At 41.1% G+C, this 26,510-nt stretch overlaps 1 protein-coding gene and 1 non-coding gene across 2 annotated transcripts; both read right to left on the bottom strand.

Annotated features, from left to right (window-relative positions):
• Nucleotides 1–209: 209 nt before the first annotated feature.
• pcsk1 (proprotein convertase subtilisin/kexin type 1) lies at nt 210–19,382 on the bottom strand. The gene is made up of 14 exons (XM_050038930.1): nt 18,985–19,382; nt 17,644–17,748; nt 17,415–17,537; nt 12,188–12,334; nt 10,984–11,060; nt 10,161–10,249; nt 8,240–8,412; nt 7,711–7,923; nt 6,832–6,932; nt 6,475–6,708; nt 4,694–4,851; nt 4,470–4,603; nt 4,217–4,378; nt 210–2,467 (listed from the first exon to the last, which is right to left on the bottom strand). Exons 1-14 carry the CDS (start codon nt 19,171–19,173, stop codon nt 2,045–2,047), a joined length of 2,328 nt encoding a protein of 775 aa, XP_049894887.1. The 5' UTR covers nt 19,174–19,382; the 3' UTR covers nt 210–2,044.
• On the bottom strand, nt 3,006–3,077 carry trnaq-uug (transfer RNA glutamine (anticodon UUG)). Its single transcript has one exon. It is a non-coding gene; the product is annotated as a tRNA-Gln (tRNA).
• Nucleotides 19,383–26,510: the final 7,128 nt, after the last annotated feature.

Genomic DNA, 26,510 nt, shown 5'->3' with positions numbered 1-26,510 from the left:
CATGACAAAATTAGCTTTGTATTCACATTATACACAGCTTATATATTTTACTGACTTAGCTCTGTAGTCCAGCATTGCGCAGGAGCTCTATTTCAAACCCATTTGAGTAATTCAGGTTCTCACCAAGCCCTACATTCTCATTTATCTACCCAGGATGACCCACGTCCCAGGATTGTTATGCTACCAGAGACTCAAACACACTCAAGAGGTCACTTTGCAATTTATTACGATAAATTTCATAATTTTTTTTTGTACATCCATACAGAAATTGCAACATAATATTTGTTTGTGTAAACAACTTTGGACTGAAGCGTCAGTCAAAAACAAAAAACATAAAGGAAACAGCACGGGCTACACTAAAGAATGGATAAATTACAGGGTGCATGTGAAGCGTTGTCCCAGACATCTTCTTTCTCCTGTCACCTTGTTGGCAGAGAAGCGGGGCAGGCAGTTCCAAGCTGCAGGATAGAGACTCTGCATAGAGGATTCATAACTATTCATGTCATAAACACTTACACTAGCATCTCTAAATTGATCTACACCATGTGGAGATGAGTATGCACATTTATTACAGCGTATATTAAGGCGTTCAAGATGAATGTGCTTGAAGGTTGCAGTGCAGAGCCTCTATTCTACAGTTTCTGGCCAGTTTCTGGAGTGTGATAAATCCATTAATATCAAATAAATAATACCAGAGAAGTAATGCGATAACCTGTCCAGGATTCAAGGAACTGTTTGAAGGTGGCATATTGCAGATGATGAACAAACAACATGTTAGCCATTTGCACATTCACTGAAATACTCGGAAGCTTTTTGACAGCAAAGATTTTGGCAGTGTTCATTTGTAGTTGTGATAACTACATTGACTTTGCAGTTATTGAGTGAACTACGCCACAAGAAAATAAACTGTTCAAGGGTTCGATATTGTATATATTATCTCCATAAACTATGAGGATCCTTAGAAAAATATTTCCTTTAATGCAGCATTGTACTTATACAAAATTAAACAAATAGCACAAGAAGATTATTCTGTTATTTTTCCACTTTGAGTGTGTCGCTACTCCCACTGAAAGTCTTCCCAGTGTTCCATCTGTCGTTAATTATTACCAGAGGGTGTGTTTCCTCTTTTTTTAATAGTGTATTGGTACAACTGTATTGTCTCATCTGCATACTTTATTAATATATATTTCACATTTTGTCTTTTAATACTTAGAGTCCAGAATATATTTTTTGCTACTCTGTTGAGCTTTGTTGACACCCTGAGAATAAATCTTTTGTCAACACAGTTCAAACCGTTCAAATTGCGGATCAATTTAGAATTTTGCTTCATTTTGAAGGTATGCTGACTCTAATTTCATGACTTTATGTCAGTTTTTTAAGGATCAGTATGTCCTCTAAAGTGATTTAAGTGAGTATGTGTCCCATTACAGTGTGAAACCTTTTGAAAATAAAACTGTGTAGGACATGAAATATAAATAGAAACAAAATGGAATTTTGAGAGTGAGGATTTTAGATGTCAAGTGTTTTCAAAACCATATTACAATCATCGTCTTCGTATAATATATACTGTAGATAATATATAGATACTAATACAAAACTTATATGTCTAAAGGTGGCATGCTTGAGCAGGCAGTGAAGAGAAGAGAGACAAGGCATACCCCTCCTTTCTTATGATTTAAATGCTTTCACATTGACTACATGGAGACACAGTTTGTAGCAGAGAGGCCCTAATCATGTCCGTGCTTTGAGTCACATGTGGACTGGAACTTTTACATGACTAAATGAAAGAATTAATTAATGAATGGTGATTGGCAAACAAAGGTAAAGAGATTAAATATGCAGCATTTTTGGGGGGGAAAAACAACCAAGTGAAAGAGTTCTCTTTCCTGTATTTCTCTCCTCCACTCCTCCAGTGCCCGTTCCCATCCCTCTGCTTTCTCTCCTCTCTTTGCCTTGTTCCTCTGCTCCCCAACCAACACATAACCATGCTTCCCCCTGATCTTATATCTTTCTTCTCCTCCTCCCTCCACTCTCTTCCGGGCCTTCACTTGCGGTCTTCATCTATCATCTCAAACAGGGCCTGCAGCAGTCGGTCATCTCGGTGCCTGTACGGCTTGGTGCTGTAGAAGCCATCAGTGTAGTCACTGTAGACACTGTCCTCGGGCCCTCGGTACTTGTTGATCATGTCCAGAGCCTGGTAAAGCATCTTAGGGGGGAGTCTTGTTGCAGGAGGGGAGAGGCTTCGGCCCGGCTGCTGCTTCTTCCAAGTGGAGGAGGACCTGGCTACGGTCAGGGGCTGCTGCAAGGTGGGGGTCTGCCTGTTGAAGGCTGTCTGAAGGAGACGCAGCAGGGCCAGGGAGGGGGAGTAGGGTGGATTTGAGGGCTTTTTGGGCTCCTTCTCTGGGCTGGAGGGACGGGAGTTTTGTGCAGTCTCAGTCTTTGGAGGTGGATAGGCCTGTGTGGGCTCCTGTGTCACCAGACAGACAGAGAGGAGACAGGCTGTTGGTGTGTGACGCAAATCATTACATAAAAATGACCCACAGAGTGTGCATCTAAAGTTAGACAACATAAGTGTTTATTTTGGTATCTATTACAGCTTTATAATATGCATGAAAAAAATCCATGCAGTCCCAAAGCACCTGGGCAGTGACCTATTTTTCTTTTTATTGAGTTGGCTTCGTAGTCAGACAGGCACAATGGGTCTAAAATTGAGCAATTGAACAAAATATGGATGAAAACACTCTAAAATTTAACCTGAAAGTCAGCGCTCAGTTTTAATGTCCTGGAGAGCACATATTAAACAGCTGTATGCCCATAATCTAACACTGCATTGCATATGTAATGTTATTATTTCCATTAATCTGTCACTGTAACATGGCACGTAAGAGGGACAGTGGGTAGCTATTATGCACTGATCTTATGTTAATTCCATTCAGCTTTATTTAGAAATTCCAAGTTATACACATTCATAATATCTCTGTGTCCTTTGACCCCTGCAAAGGATGAGGTCCCACCGAGATTTGAACTCGGATCGCTGGATTCAAAGTCCAGAGTGCTAACCATTACACCATGGGACCTGTCTGACTGCTGCTGTAACAGATCAGATTCTAACAATATTCAATTCACATCTTTGTGATGTGAAATATTCATTTGATTACATAACGACGCCCACTGATTGATTATGTCTGTAGATTTTACTTGAGGTTTTTGTAATTTTGTGCTATTGTGGTCAGAAAGAGCTCTCTGTTGCACCTGTAACCACACCCAAGAGTGATGTCACACAGTGCTGACACACCAAGGAGTATGCTGCTGCATGACTCCAGCACAGTGAGTAGTGAAACCACAAAAACTAGATTTTCAGGCTTTGAAATCAGTGAGTCCACAACTTTGTTGGAGACTAAGCTCAACAACGGTTTGATAAATTGTCATGAAGTTTTGTGCAGACATTTATGTCGGTCTCTAGATAAATTGCAATTAATTTGGTGCCTTACCCTGATGCGCCATCATCAGGTCACTTTTTCAGTATGCCCAATGACATTCCCATCAGCCTCGGATGTACTTTGTGTTTCATGCTTATTGGCAAATGTTAGCATGCTAACATGCTAAACTAGGATGGCAAATTATTATTATGTTGGCTTAAAAGAAACCATGTTAAAATTTTCATTATAACAAAGTTAGCATGGTAGGCATTAGCTTTTGGTTTTAAGCACTCTTAGTAATTTTGTAATATTACTTAGCCTCGACCTTTTTGTTTTATCAAGTGTAAGTTAAGAGTGTCTGCACTCAGCCCCTAAAGTTATGGGACTAATTTTACATGACACCCATATGTTACTTTGATACAGCATACACCTGCTCTCACTCCTTTCCTTTACATCTAAACCAGGTGTTTATGGTGGAAAGAAAGAGATGACTGGTTGCTCTGTATAATTAGATCAAAAAAGTGTGTATTGGTGCTCTTGGAAAAGGAGGAAAACAGGATAAACAGGAAGGCACTCTCAAATATAAGAAGAAATATATCAAGGAGGAAGAAAATATTAAAAAGCCTTTATTGTACTGGCTAAACCATTAAATGAGCCAACATGGTCTGTGGGTTTTTAAAAGACCAGATGAAGACCTTCAGTGGTCAAATCATGTTGGCTCTTTGATGTATTTCTTCTTATATTTTGCAGGTTTATAAGTTGTTTAAATAGTTTAAAGTCTGCTGCCTCGTACTCACCTCCATCATGTCATCCATATGTTCCACGCCCCGGCGGTCATTCTGCACAGCATTGTAGGGAATGTACACTCTAGGTTTCTTCATGTGATCTGGCTTTTCTGAGGTCCCATGAAGGATCAGCTTCCAGTTCAAAATACGACCCTCGTTCTGCATGCGGCCTGACTGTGAGGGGAAATTATGTTGGTTAGATTTCAGATAGAACCAGCAGAAGCTCAGTGGTTACACAAATTAGCCAAATATTTGTGTAACTCACTGTATCTGTGATCTTTAGCGTCCATGTGCCTGCAGGATCTTCTCCCCATGTGTGGACGGACATGAAGTCCCAGTTTCTGAAGCCATTAGAGGACGTGTCCCTCTCTCGCTCAGCCAGCAGCACTGTACTGGTACCTGATGGAAAATCAAAGCGATAGATCAGCTGAGCACTTGGTTATTTTACTCCAGTGTGTGTGTTTGTGCTTGTATGTGCATGTCTCTAACCGGCTGGGGAGGTGAGTGTTATGTGCAGATCCCCTCTCCTGGTGTATTCGATGCTGGCCTCCACCTGCACGTGCTCCAGTGAGCGGACTGCGTTCTCCTGCCCGGCACAGGCTTTGGTTGGAATCTCTATAGTGATCTCCCCTGCTGCTTTCATCTCCCTGTGGGTTGCATTAAAATAGCAGGGAATGAGACACACAAACAGCTCTCCCAGTAGTTCCCTGACATGTTGTCACTACTGTTCGTAGGTCTGGGAAACAGCAGCAGGGTGGAAACATACTACTGCTGCACCTACTGCAGGCATCATATATTACTGTGAGATAGTTCAGAGACAAGTTTGGGAAACATTTAGCACATCACAAGCAAACATAAGATGCACAGACAGATTTGTTCATTCATTTGCAAAAACAGTTAATCCCCATCTCTCCCAGACATGAATGAAAGGATTTCCGTGTTCAAGCTGGCATAAAGCTGGAGGGGGTAGTAGACCACTAAGCATTGACGGAAATGTAGAGCCAAATCCTCGGGATTAATAAGGGATGTAGCAAGGTAATGGGGAAACTGGGTGTCGGTGCTATTGAGTCTCATAATCCAAAGCAAATTTCAAAATGGACACTTAAAGGAAGACGGAACTCAGTCGGCTTTAGCTGTTGTCTACAGGTGGAAGCATGTGAAATCAAGAGGTTGTCTCAAGGACAAAGTATAGCAGCTGAGCTCTAGCCCTCGATCTCCTCGGGTCATTAATCCATAAAGGAGTGCAAACAGAACATCTGTTGAGACAACAGAAGGGGGGATTATTTCCTTTGAGTATCTGTCCGTGCTTGGCAGCTTTTGGATTTAGATATTTAATCCCATTTTTGAACAATTAGCATTTATGAGTGTTCACAGTTGATGATTGACCTCGAATTTAAATGCTCTCAGCTGTCATCATGAAGAATCATAATTTTTTTTTTCATTAATTCATTTCTGATTCATTTTAATGGCCCAGGAAGCCCTCGCAGGCTTAAGACTCGTTATCATCATGACTCACTCAAAAAGCAACAGATGTGTCTTTAATAACACAGATAGTTTCATCTTTTTTGTTCTTTGTAGGACCCAAAATGTCAGGACAAAAGGAAATAAAGCTCTATCTCTGTCTCTCAGGGGTGGAGCCAGATGTTGTTGGGGCTCAGCCCAAACCTCGGGGAGTCCAGGGGCCCTGGGGAGAATGTTTTTTGGCAGCTATACGCAGTATTTTTCAATCCATTTGAGATAATACAATGCCAGTGATGATAGTTGCCAAAGCAAAATCATCTTGTATAGAGCCCACATCCTATTTTGTTTCTTATTGTTCTTCAACTGTCTTCATCAGTCTGAAACCACTTCAGTACTCTGAATTCAATATTAGGCCAATGGAGGAACAATTACTCACTTATATTAGATTACTTGATACAAAATGGACATATGTTATTATCTGAATGACACTAAACTGAGATTTGGGGCCTTTGAGAACACATTCAGGGCTAGAGCCACCCCCCTGCTCCGCCACTGCTATCACTTGAATCAGATACTTTATCAAAATTTGAAAATGTTTTGTTGACAACTGTGAATTTAAAGTTTTGCATTGAGTCACAAATGTAACCATAATTATGCAGACAAGTTTCAACCCCATATATGAGATCTACACAGCATTGTGCAGCTACGTGTCTCATATAAAAAACGGTTGCCAAAAAACCTGGGCCACTGGCACAGCAACAAACAAAACTCAAAAGACAGATGGGAGCAGCTGTGAGACGTTCACATACCTGGGCTGGAAAGAATCATCCCTCACGATGCATTGCTTCTTCTCAGGCACATGCTTCCAGGTGGCCGGGTCGGCGAGGTCCACCAGGGCTTTAGCGTTAAGAAGACCAAAGCCGAAGCGGCTGTTGACCATCAGGCCTGCCCCGTTCCTCTTCCAGCCTGGGTTATTGGCCAAAGGATCAAACTCTGAGGTCCAGACCACAATGTGCTGCAGGTCTCTCCAGGTAAGATCTGGACTGAGGGGGGTAGATAGACAGGGAGGCAAACCAGTGAGTGTTTACTGATATTCATATAGTAAAATGCAAGATTAAGAATAGCACATTGTGAGCAACAGGTGTTCGATTCGTGGTGCTGCATACTTTTGTTCCAGTGCCAAGGCAAATATTCCAGCAGCCAGAGGAGCAGACGCCGACGTTCCTGTATGAGTCTGAGTGCACTCATTGTGCAGATCAGCACTCGTCTGAAAGCAGAGTGTAATATGAGAACCTGATAATCTTGAATACAGAAGAGAATTAAGGCCAGGCAGTAGGGGAAAACATGAGAGGGGGGAGATTTTTTATATTATTTTGCATTTCGAAAATAATTAAGAATTAAGTCGAACTTTCAGTGTTAGTGCCAGGCATAATAAAATACAAATCAGATGAGGTCAATTTATTTATTTGCATTTAGAGATTGAAGTCAAAATACTGATAATAAAGCCAACAAAGCCATCAAATTGTGCCATGTGATACAACATGTCCTCTCTGTGTTGCATACAGGTTACTTGCAACAGGTTTAGCCACTAGTACCCTTGCATCTGTCCATCACCAGCTATTTCAGTTTCCAAATTTGGGTGCCATCTCCCTCTATACAGATGCAATATTTTGGCACAACTTTTCAAAGTCCTAGTGCTTAGTACCACAGAGTATATGCACTAAAACAGAAATAGTTTAATTGTTACTGAAATCAAATCAGAACTACAGTTTCACCAATTCATCTACAGAAAGCTGGTAGTTTGATTTATTCTCAAAAGTTTGACTTTAATCTTAAAATGTCAATTTTATTCTCAACATTTCGACTCTATTCCTGTAATGCAGAATAAAAAAAATCATCCTCCTTTAATTTTTTCCCTCATGCCTCACCCTAATACTCCTCTGTATTTAAATAACATGACATGTCCCTTAAACAAACCTACTTAACGTTACTTAATATAACGCAGTATGACCTAAAATAAAAACATAACAGGCACAGTTACTTACAATCCTCTGGTCGGTGTAGTCTCCACTGCTGTACGCTGTAGCCAGAGTGGAGGAGCACTTCTCAGCGTACCACGGGGACAGGCCCTGCTGGGAGGCGCTGCTGATTGAGATGGTGTAGATGCTGTCTGTGTAACCGTCGCAGTCACAGTTATCGCCCTGGCGCCCACCATTACCTGATGCCCAAACAAAGATAGAGCCTTTCCCACCACGGCCCTGCAGACAACAAGCCAGAGAGAGAGAGAGAGAGAGAGAGAGAGAGAGAGCTGAAGACAACAAGAAATGTTTACAAACACATTGCTGCTGCCATGATACTGAGAAATATACAGAAAATCATTTTATGGTATTTGTTAAATACTACTAGGGAGCTCCAGCATAAAATATCTGCTGTCCAATGTAAATCTTTGCTGTGCGTATTGATTCTGTCCTATCTGATTCCCATCACTGCTGCAGATAATAGCTCCCATTAGGAGCCTCAGACTGAGATCACACCAGCCGTCTGTGACTAAAAACAGCCTGTCTTATCATTTACCTTCTGGATACCATATTCGAAAGCCTTCTGGGCCAGGCGGCCGGGGCCCTCCACTGTCTTGCCATCATCGTTGGGTCCCCAGCTGGCACTGTAGATGTCCACATGGTCTGGATTGAACCCAATGGAGCTGGCCTCGATGGCATCAGTCACAATCCCATCCAGCATTCGAATCCCTGAGCGGAGAGATACAGATATATTAGTGCCCAGCTACCAATTAGGTTATTCATCATGTACTGATATTAGAACTCATGGACGTATCCTCTATTTATGGCCGCATCTTAGGGACGTGTCCCACTAAGTCATTGCAGTAAATAAAGAAGGTCATTAAAGGTCATGAATATAATGATTTTACTTAGTAATCACATCATTTTCTTACGTAAAAGTACAACTACCGCAGAGTAAAAATACCCTGTCTAAGAGTAAAAATCCTGCCTTCAAAATCTTACTTAAGTAAAAGTATTAGCATCAAAAAGTTAAAGCGCTCATTATGCAAAAACGCCCATTGCACAAATACATATATTATTGGATTATAATTATTGATGCATTAATGTGTTCGTCACTTTAATGCTGCAGCTGGTAAAGGTGGAGCTCATTTAAATTACTTTATATACTAATGGGAAGCTCAGTCTATAATAATATCTCATAATTTAATAATTGATTTTATTGTAGATTATTAAACTGAATCTAAAAAGTAACTAAAGCTGTCAGATAAATGTAAAAAGTACAATATTTCACTTTCAGGTGAGATGTAGTGGAGTAGAAGTGAGTAGCATAAAATGGAAATACTCAAGTAAAATACAAGTATTTGTAAAGTATTTGAGTAAATGTACTTAGTTACTTTCCACTATTGGTGTTACTGCAGCAAGATTTGCGATGTTTGGGGGCGTCGGTGGCTTAGTGGTAGAGCAGGCGCCCCATGTACAAGGCTGTTGCCGCAGCGGCCTGGGTTCGACTCCAGCCTGTGGCCCTTTGCTGCATGTGACTCCCTCTCTCTCCCCCTTTCATGCTTATCTGTCCTGTCCATTAAAGGCTAAAAAGCCCCAAAAAATATCTTAAAAAAAAAGATTTGCGATGTTTGTATTTTAAGATGCACTAAGACCCAGCTGGCCTCTCTGGCCCTTCAGATGTTGCAGCTCTAAAACTGCAAAGCATTTTTTGGATGGATTGGAGCTCAGCAATTTTAGAGAGTGACGTTATGCAACTAACAACCAGATCTCCATCACGAAATCTTCCTTCGCTGCTGGCTATAAATAAAATGAATAAAATCAAGAGATGTGCAGCCATGGTATCTAAAGGCAGTGTTCAGGATGAAAGTACTTTTGGTAGCCTGTTTAAAAAGTAACAACCAAACATGTCTTTACTGTATCTCCTGAATGATACTAGATCGCTTTCGGTTTTCCCCCAGAGCCAGGCACGGAGGCAAAGAGTCAGAGCCACTGTCCACCAATTCTGCTACATGGGACTGTAATTGCAAAAACCTACATTGATACTCTTAGGTAACTAGGGCTACCATGGAAAACAAAAGCGCCATTCTCTTCCTGTTTTAGTTGTGCAATGGTTGACACACTTCTTTCATGTCATAAATTGAGCCTTAATTTTCCTGGGAGATCGTACCCGGTGGCGCACAGATTGCTGAGTGAAAGTGAGGCTTCAAGGGAACCAATCAAAACACAGATGGTATCATTATTTTACAGCTGTTACACTGTGCAACATTTACTTGATAGTTTTACACCGAAGAACAAAACTGGTCTATTTCCACTTTAACTGAAAGTGTTAGTGAAATTAATAACCATTTGAATGCCACACAGGAGTGATGGCAAACTAGAACTACAACTGTTTTACTCTAGTCACAAGTCTCACACACAGAGACATTAAAAAAGACAAATAAACAAACCGATATTCACACAAAAAATGCTCTTACCTCCAACTTTGGAGTTGAATGCCACTCCAACACCACACTTATTGTTGTCTGCCTGCATAGCAATCTCCCCAGCACACCTGGTCCCATGTCTGAGAACAAATCACATAGTCAATATACACTGAATTAAAACATTCACTTGTGTTTTTATCATTAATCCTGCATAAGTTGGAGCTCTATTATTGGGTGTAATTTTGTAGAAAATATTACACATTGTACAAAACACATGCACGGTTCTGTAGCAAAGACATTGTCTTGTTCGTTTACTGCTTTTGGCAGAAATCTCACTGCATTGTGTTCCCTAATGGATATTTTGAACTGTTTTACCTGCCCTAATTTATTCATGGGATGCAAAACTAATTACAAGTGGCCACTATATTGTCTGATTACATAGCTTCTCTTGTAGAAGGTCATGTTTGGAGCAGAGAATATTGATCGTAATGACAGGGTCGCGGAGGTTCTGTGGCACTGCAGTTATTCATCTGGAAGAATAGGCTTTGAATCTGTTGAGTATACTGATAACAAAAGAGCACAGGGCTGTTGGCGGAGTGGAGTGTGTGTGTGTGTGTGTGTGTGTGTGTGTGTGTATGTGTGTGTGTGTGCATTTGTGTGTCAGCTAGCAGAGGGTGGGTCATTAACTTCAGGTATGGTCTTAGAAACACTCAAAGAGGAGAAGCAGGGGAGGAAATAAACTAAAGTCTTCTAATCCTTTGTGTCTACTTAATGCTTATTTATTATGACACTGAGATGCACCCTGAAATAACCAAGCTCGAGCCACACAATGACCAGGTAGTGTCAGAATGTCACCTCTCAGCAGTTCACTCACTTGTTCTCATTAGTGGAGTCGTATCTGGGGAAAGGGTCCGGGTCGTTGTCGTTGAAGTCGTAGCTGGCTGCTGCGTCCTTTAAAAACAACACACAGAAAATGATCAGGCTCGACGTCAGTGTACACCAGTGACGAAGGCTTCAAACACATATTTGTCAGGGCCTATCTGCTGTCATGGAGACACATATGATGGGTGACAAGAGAAGAGAGAGAGCGATGTGACCAGATAGTGAAACGACGCATATTGAATGAGTCTGAGCATGACGGGGTGCTTGTCAACAACTATCTTTTAAAACATTCAGTTTGCTTAAAGATGCTGTTTTCCCTGAGGGTTGCGTCCACGCTTGACAAACTGCGGGGGCTGAAATGCAACACTGTGTGTGATTCAGCACGTCATGTCTGTCCTCTGTCTGCTTCTGTCTTTGTCATCCTTCTCCTGTTGCAGTATAAAATGTAATAAAATGTTTTATTATGTTTTTATTAAAGGTGAAATCAGAATGAATGATTCCTTTCAGATACTGGCTCACAGTGACGGCTTTAATATCAGATTGAAATCAGATGCCTGTGACTGTCATTTGAGAATTACTGCCATTAAGTTATGCAAATGCATGCCGCTCGTACGCCTTGATTGTTGAGGCTGAGCGTCTCGGGTGATTGAGCCTCTTTGATTAATCAGCGTTAACTTAATTATGGTGGGAGTTGTTTCCATCAGCCCTTGTTGTCATACATTATTTCCTTCACTCCCTCCTTCAGTGCCTTTATTCCTCTTCCGTTCTTTTGCTCTGGCGAGGCAGCGGCTTCTAAGAGCAGCAGCACTGTTTGAAACCAAACCACAGATGGGGCTTTTCAAGGCTTTTAGAGTTCCTCTCAACAGAGGGAGCTACGCCAAAACGAGGCCTCGTTCAGCTCTGATTCAGTCACCACCTTGTAATTATCTGCATCTCCCCTTCAGACTGTCAAACAATATTTGCAATTTCCGCATCCCTAAAATGAAGGGAGCCAAATTTGCATCCCAGCGAGAAAAAAAAAGCCCAATTTGTATTCAAGAGTTACAAACCAGAGAAGCTCTTTGCAGGCAGACATTATCATATAGAGGATCTATTACTGTCTTTATGAATCGCCTTGTAAGGTGTCACCAGCAGCGTTGCTATGGAAACGGCAGGCCCAGACGACGGAGGCTGTCTCCATGGAAACGGTGTCTTACGTAGTTGGAGTAGATGTCTGTGTGGTTCCACTCCAGCCCGTCATCCAGCACGGTGATGACCACTCCTTTCCCTGTGATGCCTTTCTGCCACACCGGGATCACATGCAGGTCCAGCTTCGGCAGCGAGGAGGACGTCCGCGTGTCTTGCTGGAAGATAAAAATGACACATCTGTAATTAGAGCGCATCATCCAAACAGGCTCTTTGAGTATCATATCCTGATTGCCTGTTCTGTCTCTGACCTTTGCAGGACATTATGATTTGATTGTTGGCTTGTTGGAGTCCACTCCTGCGGCCACTTGTAGGCAGATTGCTGCCAGAGGGTTTATAATAATACAGGCTTTTGTGTTCATACAGCAACTCCACTGACTCATTTAACTCACAAGATGCCTTACAGTGCTTAGAGATGTGCTGCGTTTCAACCCACACTTCTTCTGGTGCGACTCACATCCAATCCCCCTGTCGGATTATTTAGCAATCCCTCTCAGAGGCTATAGAATATCACACACAGTGAGTGAGGGGGGGGCGCTGAGCCTGTTTTAAATGGAAAATCAGCAAGCAGAGAGGGAGAGCGAGTGGGGCCAATGCCTGCCTGCTTGGGGAAGAGTATGATTCAGAGCTGGAGACAGCTAAGACTAAAAAAAGAACTCACTTTGCTCTTTCGCTCTGTGCGCATTATGCACAGACACTGCAGAACACCACCCTAAGACGTGACTCATCCCTGTGATGTATCGCCCTTTCTCCCCCCTCCTTGGCTCCCTCTTTGACTCCCTGTTCTCACCCCATGCTCTCATTAGCATCATGTCTTTACCTCTCTGTCTCTCTGGACAGCATCAGTTCCAGCCAACGCTGAACAGAATGCAAATCTCGATGTAAATACGCAGCAGATGTCGTACTTTCACACAGTGTGTTTCAATAGCAATTTGCTTGAGAGGATTTCACTCCCGAGCAGCTCATATCTACAGCTTGTCTGTTTTGGTGTAACACCAAATGACTCACTTGTTGATGCTGGCAGCAGCTGAGTGGCCTGCCGTGCATAGATTTTAATGGTACACAGCAAACACATGCACACACACACGCGCGCACACACACACACACACAGCAGCAGCTTAAGCAGGTTACTCTACAGCTTTTCCATATAAAATGAGTGAGTGGACACACACGCCAGGGCACAATGAGATCCCTCGATGCACAGTTAACACAGGTTGACAGTTGCACGGCCATGGATGCTCTCTCTCTCTCACACACACATGCACACACACACACACACACACACACACTGAGCCATGCAGGCAGGAGGAATTTCAAGCTACAAGTATGAGTCACTCCCTGATTAAATTATCGGGCTCTCACTCGTGATAGATAAAGACACTCATCCTGTTTTCGGGCCCAGCTCTCGCCCCCCTCTGCCACACAGCTCCACCCTCACTCTGATGTCATCAGCCAACGTCACTGTCCTCTAACCTCTACCCCTTCCCCTCATTATCACATCTCCATTTGCAAACACCTGAGGTGAGAAAATAACACCATCACAGCATCGGGGCTGATGAAACAAAGGTGAAACCTGAAACCTTTTTCCTTCCTGGTGTGTTACCTGTTTCTACATACTGTGGCTTTGTCCTTGATGAATAGGCAAGCAGGATGAATCATAATGCTTTCAATGAACTATAACGTGACCCTCGCAGTGACAGAGACACGGGCTGATGTGGAAATACAATAAGCGGCACTTTAAGGCCAATTCCATTAGAGTCATCATCCCTCATCGGTAAAAATGATTCATCTCAATTTGTTTTCTTATTCCCCCACAAGCGCGTGACTCATGTTCAGTAAGCGCAGGTGCGGAGAAGTGGAAGCTGGGGGAATGTAATGTGAATCTCCCTCTCTTTCCCGAATGCACACACAAACACTGATGCGACACACAGTTACACACACACTGCATCATTTTCTGTAAAATCAGGTTCCAGCCTGATGATTTAATAACTGGTCAGGCTGACATGGTTAACCTATTAATCCCAGTGATGTGAGGTGATATATAATAGCAGGGATCAGATCTGTTTTCTGAGCAGATTGTAGTGAATATGTTGTGATCTCTTTCTCAGGCCTGCAGTGTCATACATGAGATTTTTAGTTTGAATTCGCCTAATTTGCTAATTAAATTAGATGAATGGTCATTGTTACATGTTAGGGAAATATATTGTTGTTGTTCATGTTACAACAACATATTATCATGCTGACAGTACAGTCAGAATTACAGTTATTATGGTGTTGTAATGTAAAATGATTATAATAGTTATTTGATTAGTCAATCAACAGGAAATCAGCAACATAACTGATCAGTTATTTAACTCAAACTTAATTTTTGGAGGCATTCATGTCTTTTGTTTTTATATGTTATGACGTAAAACTTCAATTAAAAGCCTTTCCAAATGCCCAGTCTCTTTTACTAGCCCGCTATGGCTACACAGTTTAAATAAATAAACGCCTGTCTCAATAAGATGCCTGGTCTGGTTGCCAAGCAGGTCATTTTGCTTTAACAGAGGTTCTTCGTACGTATAAAAGCAGATTGTTGACTCCCTCCTTATGCATTTTCCTTTAGTCCGTAAGGGTCTTCAAATCAAAAGCATCAAAACGGTTTTACATACAAATTAATCCAAGTTTGTTTTGACAGGATAAAGTGGTGTTGTGTCGGTATGCCAAGTGTTGTAATCCTCGAGTGCCTTAACTCACTCTCTCTCTGACACGCTGTCTGTCAGAGCTAGTCAAAATGAATGATTCATAATTGATATCTTATCTGACGCCTATTTTTTAAACAAGTAATATTCAAACTGGTTTAAATCATCAAACTGAATGTATTTCCCAATCTCTGCTGAGCAACAGTTTTGTGTGACAGGAATTAAAAGCCGTCTCTCCCAGATACAGGCCTGTTGAGTTCAGCGATTGAGGCAAATAAAAGCCCAGGTTATTAATTAAAGTTTTACGGTATTAAATATTGTGGAAGACTCCAAAAAACTGCATTATTGGTGTGAAGTTTTTCTATGTGCTATGTTGGGTTCATCCACAAATTAAACCTGCAATATCTGGAAATACAGCCTTTATGGTGTCAAGCATTTAATTTATAGGAATCTACGTATGTAACGTAGCATTCTGGGGTTCATTTATGATTGTGGCTATACAGAGTGTTTTACTTTTCTCGCTCTATTAATGAAATTGTAGATGGTTTCAAAGTAAACTGATAGTATGTATGGCCTCCTGTGCCTGAGGTATGTGTATGATTGCAGCTTATAGCCACTCCCCACCTAAGATGGCTTCTCAATGTCACAAAACTATTGCCTGATGAAGGTCTAGTACTGAAACATCTCGATAAATTTATTTTTTGCAAGATAGACAGTAAACTTGGACTTGTTTTCCACTGTTGTCACAGGTTTCTGACATGTTATGAACCAAACAATTAGTCAGGTGATTAAAAACATAAGCAGATTAATGGATGATGAAAATAAATGTTGGTTGCAGCCCCCATAGAGTAACTTATGGTTTCATTTATTTGGTTTGATCTGGCATGTTGAGCAGCATATACAATAATCACTCCATTTTCCCCCAAATGCATTCAAACACTTATATGTGCTGTAGTGTGTGTGTGTGCTGTGGTCAGTGGGACAGTCGTTAAGTTCATTCTAAGCTTATGGATCATAATCAGTAAAGATGTCATTCAAAGTGGTAAATGTCGGGGTCAGCCTTGGGTCAGGATAAAGTGAAAGTGTCAGTAATGGATCTGGAAGGGGAGGCACAGCTGTGACAATCTACTGTTCTCTGCTACTACTTGGCCTCAATGGGCTAAACCATCCCATTCAGGGCAAATTGGGACTTAATGCACGGCGCTTCTACTCTACTCCATCCTGCTGGATTATAGCCTCTCCACCCCTCTCATCTCCACACGGACTGTTACCAATTAAGCAAATGGCTCTTTTGGCTAGAGCTGCTTGATAGCATGCTATTGTTTCATTGTTTTCATAATTTTTTTTTTGTGGGGGGGGGGGGGCGGTTATGAAAAGGTAACACATATTTGCTGCATTTCTAGTAGTTGTATTTTTGCACGCATGTAAACTTCCTGATACATTGCTAACACACGTACACATACTGCACACACACTCAACGGCCTCTTGCTAGAGGCACAAGGTCCCTGCGAGGACAAAACAGTGTGGAGCTGTCCAGCACTCAGAGCCACATAGAGTCTCAGGGGAGAATGGACCAGCTGCATGCAAACAGAAGGCTGAACCAGACACAACAGAAGTACACAACATTTGACCATTATTTGACCAGTAGGCTGGATGTCAACTGGAATCTGTGGTTTATGGAGCTCTGGAAAAAGTACACAGTGTTCAAATATTTTCTAAACTGTTTACAGACATCTTTAAACCAGCAAGATTAATCGCTGAGCTACTTATTGAATTTCTCAGTGCTGTGGCGCACAATCTGCTGCTGTGTGTTCATGGATGGATTGCTGAATGGGCCCACCATGCACAGACCAAGGGGCCACTATACCTGCAGAATGGCACTCAGATTAACACGTACCGACCATGAAGAGACTCAACATGACTGCAAAGGAACTGCAAAGAGACATATAATAGCTAAAAAAAATGGGCAAAACAAATCCAAATCCTGCTGATATTAGACATCAAAATGACGCTAGAAAGACACTGGACTCTTACATCGGACAGACGTTAGAGTTTGGTTGGAATGACAACTGGGTTGACAATAGTTTAAATGTCAAACAATGTCAGAATTTCACAGTGTGGAATCATCGTCATGATGTTGTGCAGACGATGAGTTTTGTTCTCCATACCTTACAACCTAATGTCTTCATTCTATGTCCAGATGATGTTGGAATGAGACATTTTAGTTACTTAACATAACTTATAACCAAGAAAATATCAACGCCATCTCACAACCTTAATTAAACCGAATATAAATGTTGAAAGACGTTGGTGGCCAGTTAGTGAAGAGACACAAAATGACCTCAAAGAGACACAAAACCACCCAAAAATTGAATAAAGACTCTTAAGACAAAAGATATGATAAAAGAAAGAGGCAAAACCACCACAAAGTTTGTGCGTTTTGCTCTTATAGGATAGGTGGCGGGACCCTTTGCATATCTGTGCCCAGAGGCCCACTGTCACAAAGTCCCCATGTTCATGTTGTGTTTGTGTGATATTCAGCCTTTTGGGGACTCACCAGGTACCACTGCTGGTTCCACATGGGATCATCAAACAGCTTATCCACTGGGCAGTCCCTGCACCCACCGAGGGACGCTCGCTTGTTGCGACGTTTCTCATACTGCTGCTCTGCCCACAGCACCTGCACACAGACAAGAAGAGACGTTTCTTTAATCTTTCAAAATGAGACAAAAATGATTGTACGCAGAGCACCGTGCAGGATGCGGTAATAGGTGGTGGCCACTCACTCGATCATCCTCCGACAGCCGCCTGGTGATGTGGCTGGCACTTCGTTTCATTCTGCTAGGATGAGTGCGGTGTTTGAACAAGAAATGGTCTTCCAGGGCCCCGATCTGCGGAGAGGAAGGCATGAGACGGGCTGAATATTTGATAGGAAATGACATAATACCAGCCATCTGGTCGCTGAAGCTTGTCGCACAGGTCAAGAAACATTATTATCTCTGACAAGAAAAGCCTCCAGAATTCAGTTTCGTGGGAGAGCAAGAAAACAGATTGCTCATTCAGACAGTAAATGGTTTCATCACTACAGTGGGACATCTAAATTTTGGCCTTTTATTGAATCTGTGATACAGTGTGTGGTGTTTTTTATTATGTTGATGGTGAACTAGGAGGAATTCCTTTACATATAATACTTTTGGTTCTATTTCCATTCATTCCAATTAAGAAAAAGCACAATCCACTATTTCTGTGGATGCTTTACATGCATCTTTTGCAGAAAGTAAAGCGTACTATCCATGTCTCTGCTATGGACTGATGATAAACAGTTAAATCACAATGTTTTTATTTCCCAGTTGACATTTTTGATGACATCCAGCTCCCTCTGTTCTTTCAGAGGCTGATGCTGTGATAGATTTGCAGAAGTCTAACTGATTGTAATGTCAAATAAAAACTCATATTTGAGTTATAATGGCTCTGACACAGCGGAGGAAGACAGCATACAGTGTGCCTCAGTATCCATGACAGCTCAGTTAATCATTGGTCGCCGCTGTTCAGAGCCACAGGTTTCATCCAAATTAATGAGCAGCTCGTATGATTCAGACTGAGCACGAATGTATTTGTATAGGAGAGGACAACATTAGTCAGTCTGTGATGGTGGGAAAAACAAGGACATATATACAGAAGAGGGAAATGACAGGCAGAGTTATCAGACGTGTGTAAAGAGTGAGTCACAGATTGATTAAAACCCTCCTCCTTTGATTTTAGCAAGGTGCTGAAATTGCATTGTGTGCTTTTGGGCTATCATAAAAGCAATGAGTTTCCATTGTAATGGCCTTATCCAGAGAATAATTGATACAGCTATTGCCTGGCTCCACAGCTGACACTGTAGGCTGTGGGTGTCATTAACATTTCATGATTCATTTTGCTTTGATGGTTTCTGTTAAATTGTCTGATTGATATTAAAATGAGACATTACTCAGGTCCCAGTTTGCTTTGATATCACGCCAAATATATAATATCCACTAAAACTGCCAGCACAAGCTTCATTTAAGAATATTAATAAGCTTTTTTGGTAAGTGAGCTGGTGGTGTGGTTTTTGGAGGCGCTCCGGGACGCAGGTTGGTGCCTACCTGTCGGACCAGCTGGTAGTCCAGCTCTCTGGCGATCGCCTCTGCAGCAGCCAGTCCGCCTGGGATCTCCACTGCCCACTCGTTCAGGTACTGCCTGTCCCCGAAAGAAGACTCCAGCGAGCGGGGAACCACGGAGAAGAGGATGGCGAGAACACAACACATCACCGCTGGACGACATCTCACTTCCATCTCAGGAGGAAATTCAACCAGATGAGAAAAATATATATATGTACAAACAGCTGAGACACGCCCAAAGAAAGCAGCCCAAAACTCCGAGATATAAATAATTAGTAGTGTTGATAAATAAATCTCCTTGTTTGGTGTTTATTCCTGAAGAAACAGCTGGCTGAGATGGAGGGAACGAGAGACTGCGCGTTATTGGTCCGCCAAGGAGAGGAAATACTGCTGATGGGGAGGGCTGCTTTGTGCGCTCCGTGTTTGCGTGTGTGTGTGGTCGCGATGGGGGGTGTATACACGTCAAATTACGGGTGCTCTGACGTCAGTTTGGCGTCTACCTTTGCTAAGATGTGAGTTCGAGTCCTAAGGGGAGAAAGTCTGAACGGGGAGGAGATCCGACTATAAATATCCCACTGTTTGTCCCTTAAGGATGAGGAGGAGGAGGAGGAGGAGGAGGAGGAGACACAGGGAAGAAACACTACAATAAAATGAATCCAAACAGTGCTTCACCTTCTGTATACATGCTTAGTATTATAAGGAGGATCGTTGTTCTGCATCCTCCATCCACTGTTAATGTGCGCCAGACAATCTGTGTCACATCATCCTGTTTCACCAAAGCCCGACTGCTCCTTTGTTTTGTGCTCAATCTTATCGATAAAAGAAATCTGTCTCCATCATAGTACATTTCTCTGCCTCTGTCTCTGGCCTCAGGCTCACGTGTTCAAGTCACAGTGATGGAAAGAGGAAGAGGAGGAGGAGGAGGAGGAGGAGGAGGGAGAGGTTTCAGCACCGCGGACAGCTCATCTCACACCGCAGATTCTCATCAGGTGATGAAACTGAAACCAAACACTGAGGTGTGAGGAGACATGGGTTACTACTCCACCAGCTGAGGAGGCTACTGCAAAACTACATAATAAAAATATTGTTCATTTGTTGTTGTAATGCAGCTTACTCCATAATAGGATCAGGTAATAATGGACTCTTTTTGGTAGATCACCAAAAAAGAAAAAAAAAACACCAAAGCTCTGAAGACTACCTTGAGTTTCACTTTTATAACTTGATATGGATCCCAGCTATATTTCTATAAAGGACATTTGTTAAAATAATTTAGAAACATTGGACCTTCAAACACATAAAAAAAACCCACATCACTCTGATGACCTGTTCAGGCACAACTGGGCTAAATCCATTTATCAGCTCAATCATTATTTCATTAAATTATTAATGTAACCTGTGTGTGTTCTTTCCTGTGTGTAACAGCGATGACTAATTCTGAATTACTGTAGCTGTAATGGCGTCCTGAGCAGAGAATGAAGTCAGCTACCTCTGTGTGTTGTAATCTGAGCTTCGCTGTTTTTTTGTTGTGGTAAGACAGTCCGGCTGCGCAAGCATAATAGTGCATCGATGTAATGGCCACTGCTCTGCACTGTGACCATACTAGTCGCTGTTTTGACTGCCAGATACTTTTCCTAGGATGGTGAAGGCATGGCCCACCTTGTTAGCACTGTTCATGCTGTTAGCACTGTTAGCTACTAGCCGTTATCCTGCTCTGCTACCTCCATGTTGAGAGCCATGTGCAGACAATCTCCTCTCAGCATCTGAATGATAGATATAATCTCGATGTCACACACAATGTTATTAGTGCCATCTGGGCGTTTCCTACTATGACTAACTAAAATGTCTGCTATTTCAAAGAGTAGCTGTGCATTGATTCAGATGAATGGTTCTAGTCGCAACTAGCAATTTAAATTTGGCCTGACTTGAAAACTGCATAAGCCTGTTTTTACACTGTGAGCTACTCACATTATCAGATACTGTTGGCTATATCAGATGGCTGTGACAATGTGCTCAAAAATGTGCAATATTTGTAGATGTGAAATATAATTTACACGTGAAAATGGTACATAAAATATAAATGTGGCAAACTGCAGATAAAAATACATAACACACTCTGTCATTTTATAATGCATGTAAGGTGCAGTCCCAAAAATATCAATCCACTGTGTGTAAAATTGGAGCAAGAATTCTAGGAGAAGATAACACATGAGAGAGTTATGCAGCATTGGGAGTTATAGATATATAGTAAAAAGAAATAGTGAGGACTGACTCCAAACTAAAATGTTGGAAGTGAGCACATCTCCAATGACATGTAGTTAAAATGTATCAGGTGCAGGGGGTTTATGAGGGTTTATATTTTTCAATTTTTTAAATATATTTTCATTTTCTTAATTCATATTTCTCAATTAGATAAAATTATGTTAAAGAACATTATTTTTTTCATTTCAAGATGTAGAATGCGTCCTGATGTCATTCTGTCAGCCTTAATCAAACAGTGTTTGCAGGCAGGAGGTTTTTATGACAGTTTTATTGCCGGCATCAGATGCTGTTTAAATTGTTTAGTGATGGAAACAGTGGGTCAGCATGCTCTCACCTCACAGGTGTACAATGATCCAGAGATAAAGGTGTTGTAAGAGTGGATGTTTTGTTTTACTCTCTGACACAATGGAGGATGTGTAAGTGCAGTTCACGTCAGACAAACAGTTTAGAGTATGTGCAAACAAACACAATAATAGGACTCTAGTTTAATTCAGATGTATGATATTTGTCTAAAAATAGAATGAGCTTGTTAGTCATTGCGAGTCAAACTTGTCAGAACTGATAATGAGCGATACCTTTGGTCATCTGGCCATGTGCAAACAGGTCTGCAGTATAATCCACGTTTACCTAGCAACAGCTGTTTGCTTTTACCAAGGTACTCACTCAGGCACACAGAAACACACAGCTGACGAGCCACAGAAATATTAGCAAGATATGTGTTGCAGGAGCTCAAGGTGTCATTACAGGGAAGTGAATCTTTGACTTTGCTTTCATCGATTCTCGGCACCCTCTCTGTCCTTATCGCTAAGCTGTGAGGGTGTGTGTTTCACCACAGGGCACTGAGATCATTCATCCGGCCTTCCTTATTCCACCGTGAGCACACACTAACGCACACAAGCAATGCACACATCATTTTGGGTGAATGAGGTCAGAGGTCTAAGTGTGTTTCGTCAGCTGATTATTTTTCCAGCTCCAGGGACAGACAGTGAAGGAAAAGCCCCGGCTTTTAGCCGGAGGATGACGCATCTGCATCGACTGCTGCCACCTCAACAGACAGTCATTCAACCAAAATCAATTAGGTTTGGCAAATAGATGTGAAGCCTTCATCTGCACTTCCCACTGATCTCACAGTGCATTTATGGTTCAGTGACTTCTCAGCAGTTTTCAGTCATATGCTGATAAGTTATTGTTTGGTTTTGCATTTTGTATTAACAACAATTTTTGCAAGACATAGTGCATTTTCAGATTCCACATATTAAAATAATTTGATTGATAACTAGAATTACCGCGTGGCAGTTGTTTGCCTCCACAAAGCAGTCGTTGCAGTTACAGTTTATAACCATGTCTGTCCAGGCTCATATGTAGCTATGGCAGTTCACAGTGCTTATATGATGGATATTACTGCAAAGAAGCTACAAATTCTGAAACATGAATGCTTCACACACATCTTCAAACCGACAGCGCAGAAAATACATACAGTTCAAGGTGGACATGTAACGTTAGTGTCACCAATTCAGTATCAAATATCTCCTGTTCAATTCTGTTCCTGTGGTATGACCATGAATAATGAATGTTTTTGCAGAACATCATGATGTCACAGCAAAGTTGACCTTTGACCTTTTGGAATAAAATGTCATCAGTTCATCATTTTATTCTATCAGACATTTGCGTCAACTTTTGTCATAATTTCATATGAATTCCTGAATTATGGCCAAAAAACATGTTTTTGAGGTAAAAGTGACCATTGATCTTTGACCTCCAAATTTTGATCAGCTCGTTCAGTCCAAGTGGACGTTTGTGCCAAGGTTTGAAGAAATTCCCTCAAGCTGTTCTAGAGATATCACGTTAATGAGAATAAGACAAAACAGGTGAAATGTCCTTGAACTTTGAACTTTTATCACCAAAATCTACCCAGTTCATCATTGAGTCAAAGTGGACGTTTGTGCCAAATTTGAAGAAATTCCCTCAAGTCATTCTTGAGATATCATGTTTATGAGAATAGGATGGACAACCTGAAAACATAATTCCTCCAGCCACAGCTGTCGCCAGCATGGAAACATAATAAAATCATATTTGAAGTAAATTAAACTGAACTCTGTCATGCAGCAACAAACTGTAGTCCAATATGATCATAAAACACATCACTGTGGAGTAAAAGAGACACATAACACCAGTAAATGGGGTTGATATACTCCTGAGTCACCCGCCAGCCTGTGAAATCTGCTGCCTGTGACAATCAACAAGGACACTTGGTTGCCATGCCAACCCCTTCCTTTTGTCATCTTTATTGACACTGAGAGCGTCAGAGAGTAAGTGTGTGACAAATTACAGAAAACAAAACCAGTTACAGTGAGATCTGTACAACACTGCTGTTGAATTGTGTCAGAGACACATTTGTTTCATGGTGCTCTGATCTGTGCTGAACTGGAATTAAATTATTAAAATACGCTGTGCAGACAAACACTGATCAAACCCAATGAGTCTAACAAGATGTGAAACATTTTAGGATGGGTTTTTGTTCATAGAATTTGGTTTTATTATGAATCACAAAATATTCTGTTGTGTTTTCCTAATTTAAAAGTAATTTAAAGGAATGTCTACAGGTAAAATCAAGGACTGAGGGAGCAAACAGAAGCTATTCAAAGTGTAAAAATAATGGAGCAAAAATATGCTCAGCTCACAGTCACATTGTCAATTAAAACATTTAGCAAACAAGAAGGACTTCTGCTGCTAAAGTTAAAAATAATATGCTTTATGTAGAAAACATCAAAACAGACACAGACAGTAATAAAGTGTTTTACAAGTGAGTAAAAATGAATTAAAGTGACATGAGTTGCAACGGTGGATTTACATGATTGCATCTTTGCATCAGTTGTCACTAAGAAGTCAGTTATCATAGCAAAGAAGCAGCAGGAGATAAATCAGGCTACACCACTGCTCTGTCTGGTTAATAACTCACTGTATAAATGTTTCAGCTGTTGCAAACATGAGTAATACCAGATACAAAAATAGCAAAGATTAAAAGCTGTTTCATTCATTTATGTCAACAGAGCTCAGCCAGCGCTGTACAAATGTCATGTGTTATCAGAGGATGCTGTAACAATGCTGCTCTGGTGTCACCCAGATTGGCATCACTGCGCAGGTGATAGATGGATGAATTCTGCGGGGATGTGACGGGGTTCATACTGTTATCAAGAAGTGTGAAGGTCAGTCGGACCTTGTTTCTGAAGGGCAGCAGAGTGATGGACACTCTCACTCACTTATACAAGTCATCACTTCATCCACCCGTATCACTGACATCAGGGCTGTCTGTGCTGTAAACAGATAAATGATAATAGAGAGGTCTCACAGGAAGCAGTTCAGACAGGAAGTGTGCTGATCAGTGTTTAATTTGTTTTGTTTTGTTGCTTTCATTTGTGTCTTCCGCTCATGTTTCTTTCAACCATGACACAGTGTCATTTCTCATGTCAATGAAATCAGTAATGCTGTTCTGACAGCTAGTGGTCTTTTAACCAACAACATCATACTTAGCTATATTATTAATCTTAAAGTAAAAATCCCAGAGATCTACTTTACTTATACCAGTCATGTTTAAAGTGCTGAAGTTATCCTTGTATTGCTGGTAAAAATAAAACAGCTATGGTCAGAAACAGATAGGGGTATTATATGTTAGATATGTTGAAATGTGTCTTTTCTGTTGTAATAAAACCAAAACACAGTGGTCGATATTTTTCATGACAATATAATAATCCAATAATCTGTACAGACATGCTGACATTGCAGAGACAATAACGCAACATTATTGAAAAATGAAAACAGTCGGCATGTGCATGTTTGAACTGAACAAATTAAAGTTTCTAAGATGTGGAAGTACATGACTGTAGAAGAGTGGTGGAAAGTAATATATATTACTGTAATCAAGTACAATTTTGAGGAACTTGTACTCTTCTTGAGTATTTACAGTAAAATATTGTACTTTTTACTCCAATACATTAATTTGATAACTTTAGTTACTAGTTCTGTTGCATATTCAAATTAAAATTACAAAGAAGAACATAAGACATAACATAAGTGATTGAAGAACATAAGACTTTATCGTTCCATGAGGGAAATTTTATATCCAGCCATATACTATGAATAAGTAATTCAAATGAGCCCCAGTTTTACCAGCTGTAACATTACTGATGTACACATTGATGCATCAATTATTAACATCCAGTAAAATAATATAAATTACTTTGAGTTAGCAGGACTTTTACTTGTAACAGAATATGTATACACCGTGGTACTGCTACTTTTATTTAGGTAAATAATAAAGAGTAGGCTACATCTTTCATTATTGCTATAGAAGTATCATCAGTGGATGTAATGCATGAATTAGGAAGTCATCTCCACAACTACTGCATAAAATGCACTATGTCAGGCTTGTTTGTCACTTTTATCATTGCTACTTATCATCATGGAGAGCAAACATCAGTGTAAAGCGGACAGAAATGTGTCAGCAGCATCTTTAAAAACAATTACACGGGTGAAGAACATCAGACCAGACTCCAGCTGTGCACCAAATGTGTTATATTTAGGGCTGCTACCATTGAATATCTTTAGTTGGTCTGTAAAATGGCAGAGAAGTGTGAAAAAATGTCAATTTCCTATGGCCCAAGATGACATCCTCATATTCAAAACTCCAAAACCCAAAGATATTCAGTTTCTAATTATGTGAACAGGGAAAAGTATCAAATACTGTATTTGAGAAGCTGGAACCAGAGAATGTTTGTCACTGTTTGCTTGAAAAATGACTGAAATAGTGTAGCTGCACATTAAATTTGTATGTTAACAAAATTATATCATGTCTACTACTTCGACGTCTCCCCTAAATATTGTTTAAGCCAGTGGTTCTGAACCTTTTCCGTGTCAAGGAGCCCTAGATGAAACCTCTACCTGAATAGACTTTCACTGTTAGATATGACATTAACTCTGTAGTCGTCAACGACAGTTTACAATAAGAGGTAACTGTCACCCTCTTTCCTTGATTGTTGGTGTTCCCCAGTTCCTCCAGGCTGTGGGTAACAAGCAGGCCACAACATTTGTTTCTTCCTCTTCGTTTAATTTTTACCAACATGGCAAGACAGTACTAACACATTCCAACTTAGGGCTACAGCATCTCTTCACTGTTATGCACGAGGCACTCACTCATACCTGTCCCCACAAAACAAGAGCAGGTAGGAGCCAATTAGCTCATAACCAAGGGAACA

The sequence above is a fragment of the Epinephelus moara genome, chromosome 24, assembly GCF_006386435.1.
Source record: "Epinephelus moara isolate mb chromosome 24, YSFRI_EMoa_1.0, whole genome shotgun sequence".
In the NCBI taxonomy this organism is placed as follows: Eukaryota; Metazoa; Chordata; class Actinopteri; order Perciformes; family Serranidae; genus Epinephelus; species Epinephelus moara.
The sequence above is the reverse complement of the archived record's forward strand: the minus strand, read 5'-3'. Positions and strand labels throughout refer to the sequence as shown.